General features: G+C 23.4%; 1 protein-coding gene across 1 annotated transcript in view; it reads left to right on the forward strand.

Moving 5' to 3' along the window:
• The first annotated feature begins 199 nt into the window (after positions 1–199).
• The window catches only part of LOC111632393, a 20637-nt gene continuing 18673 nt past the window's right edge, over positions 200–2163 (forward strand). Inside the window, exons 1-2 of the mRNA XM_023376808.1 lie at positions 200–373; positions 456–554. Of these exons, the coding sequence (XP_023232576.1) occupies positions 251–373; positions 456–554 (222 nt within the window). The 5' untranslated portion in view covers positions 200–250. The remainder of the gene's footprint in view (positions 374–455; positions 555–2163) is intronic.

Consider the following 2163-nt stretch of genomic DNA (forward strand, 5'->3'; position numbering starts at 1 on the left):
GTTGTTTGAAGTGTGATTGTTTTTAGTTAAATGCAGTTTGAGAAGAGATTGTAGATAAGCCAATTTAAATGAGAATTAAATTATTTAATTTAATAGTCAAATTTTGCTGTTGGACGATTACAGCAAAACTGCAGAAAGGCATATATGCTAGATTTCAACAAGTCAATCAAGGATTTTTAAATTAAATTATTTAATTTAACAGTCAAATTTTGCTGTTGGACGATTACAGCAAAACTGCAGAAAGGCATATATGCTAGATTTTGGATTGGCAAGACAGTATATTACTGCAAATGGTGACGTTCGTCCGCCTAGAGCGGCTGCAGGTTTTAGAGGAACAGTTCGTTATGCTTCTGTGAATGCTCATAAAAATAAAGTTGGTATATAGTTAAATGTATACTTGTGTTAAAATCATTCTTAATTTAAATTAAAATGATAAAAATTATATTTGATATTAGGAAATGGGTCGCCACGATGATCTGTGGTCACTGTTCTACATGTTGGTCGAATTTGTAAATGGTCAGTTGCCGTGGAGAAAAATTAAAGATAAAGAACAAGTAAGTCTTTATTACAACATAATGTAGAATAGCAGTATTATGCATTATTTTCAAATAAGTTTCTTGTTTTTTAATGTTTATATAAACTCTTGTCAACTTAATGAACTTTTTATTAATATACTTTTTTCAACTACAGCTACATCTATTACTGAAGGTAGCTATTTTACATGAAACAACAATACTTATTTGTCTTATAATTTCAATTTTTCCAATTTATAAATTATTGTATAGGTATTTGTCTTAGTAAGGTATTAATTTTATTATAAATTTATAAAAATTGTTCATACTCTAACTGAACTGTAATGTGCATTCATGAACCATGCTTAATTCAAATAAAAATTCATAGTACAAAAGTTCTTTGATTATTAACTATTCATATTTAATAGTTGCGATATAGAATTAGCTTAAGAAACAACAAAAATAAAATAAAATTTTTAAACAAAGTGTTAAGGATTCTGTGGACAAATTAATTAGATTAATATTGGTAAAATTATATTTTACCATTATTCATTTTGATGAATGTAATTTGAAACATGTAACCAGACAATGTCATATTGAGATACTTGATATTAAGACTGACTGTTATTTAATCAAGACACTTAACATAAATATAAAATTGCAACATATATAGATGAAAGATAACTTTAATGGATTAAATGTACGGTACATATTATGAAAACAATAATAATAATAATCTAATATAGTTAAATACTTGTTTTAAGTAAAAAGTAAAAGTTAACATGCTGGATTATAAATGTTTTTGATGTTGAATATATTTTTGAATGCTTCAGCTAGTTATTTGATTTCCTGTAATGTTTACTTAAAATTATATTAAAATTAATTCTGAATAATTCTAAATAATAATAAATGTAATTAGGATCTAATTATGTTAAAATGCATTAAATGAAAGTAATCTAGTGTTGAATCTATTGATTCAAGCTAAATTTCATTTAAAGAATTCTGATAAATTAATTTATTTATAAACTACATTCTTTTCTTTATAATATTTTAAAATAAAGCAAAGAAAAACTTATTTTAATATCCAGTGAATTGCTGTAAAAATTTAATTTAGTAAATGTTACTTTTTACAAATTTTGTGATTTTTTAAAAAGAAGAAGAAGAAATTTTTTTCTTGGCAATCAATCATTTTTTTTATTCTAACAAAAATGATTTAATTTAATTGTTTTTATTATTGTAATGTAAACTTTTGATTTATTTCTTCAAAATATTTACTTTTTTTTTAATTTTTTATGTAATCTATTTAAAAGTTTTTCTGTTTTTAATTTTTAAATTTAGCAACATTGCATTTGTAAATGATAAGTTTAATACACTTTCTTTTTTGTATGTTTTCTATGTTTGAGAGCCTATAAAATAGTATACTAATTTAACTCTTGGTTCTTAAATTTTAGTCCTGTTGCCAACTGATTGCTTTTGTTTGATTCCAGCTTGAAATAGCATTGCATTCTATAACAAACTATTGGAACTAATATTATAACTCATTACGAAACAAAGGTTTATAAAAAGATATTCTGTCAGATCTAAAATTTTTATTGAAATTTTTTATGATTTTTATACAAATTTAATGAGTGTATCCACACATCTATATACA

Source organism: Centruroides sculpturatus, unplaced genomic scaffold (assembly GCF_000671375.1).
Source record: "Centruroides sculpturatus isolate CEXI.00-Female unplaced genomic scaffold, Cexi_2.0 scaffold834, whole genome shotgun sequence".
Taxonomy (NCBI): Eukaryota; Metazoa; Arthropoda; class Arachnida; order Scorpiones; family Buthidae; genus Centruroides; species Centruroides sculpturatus.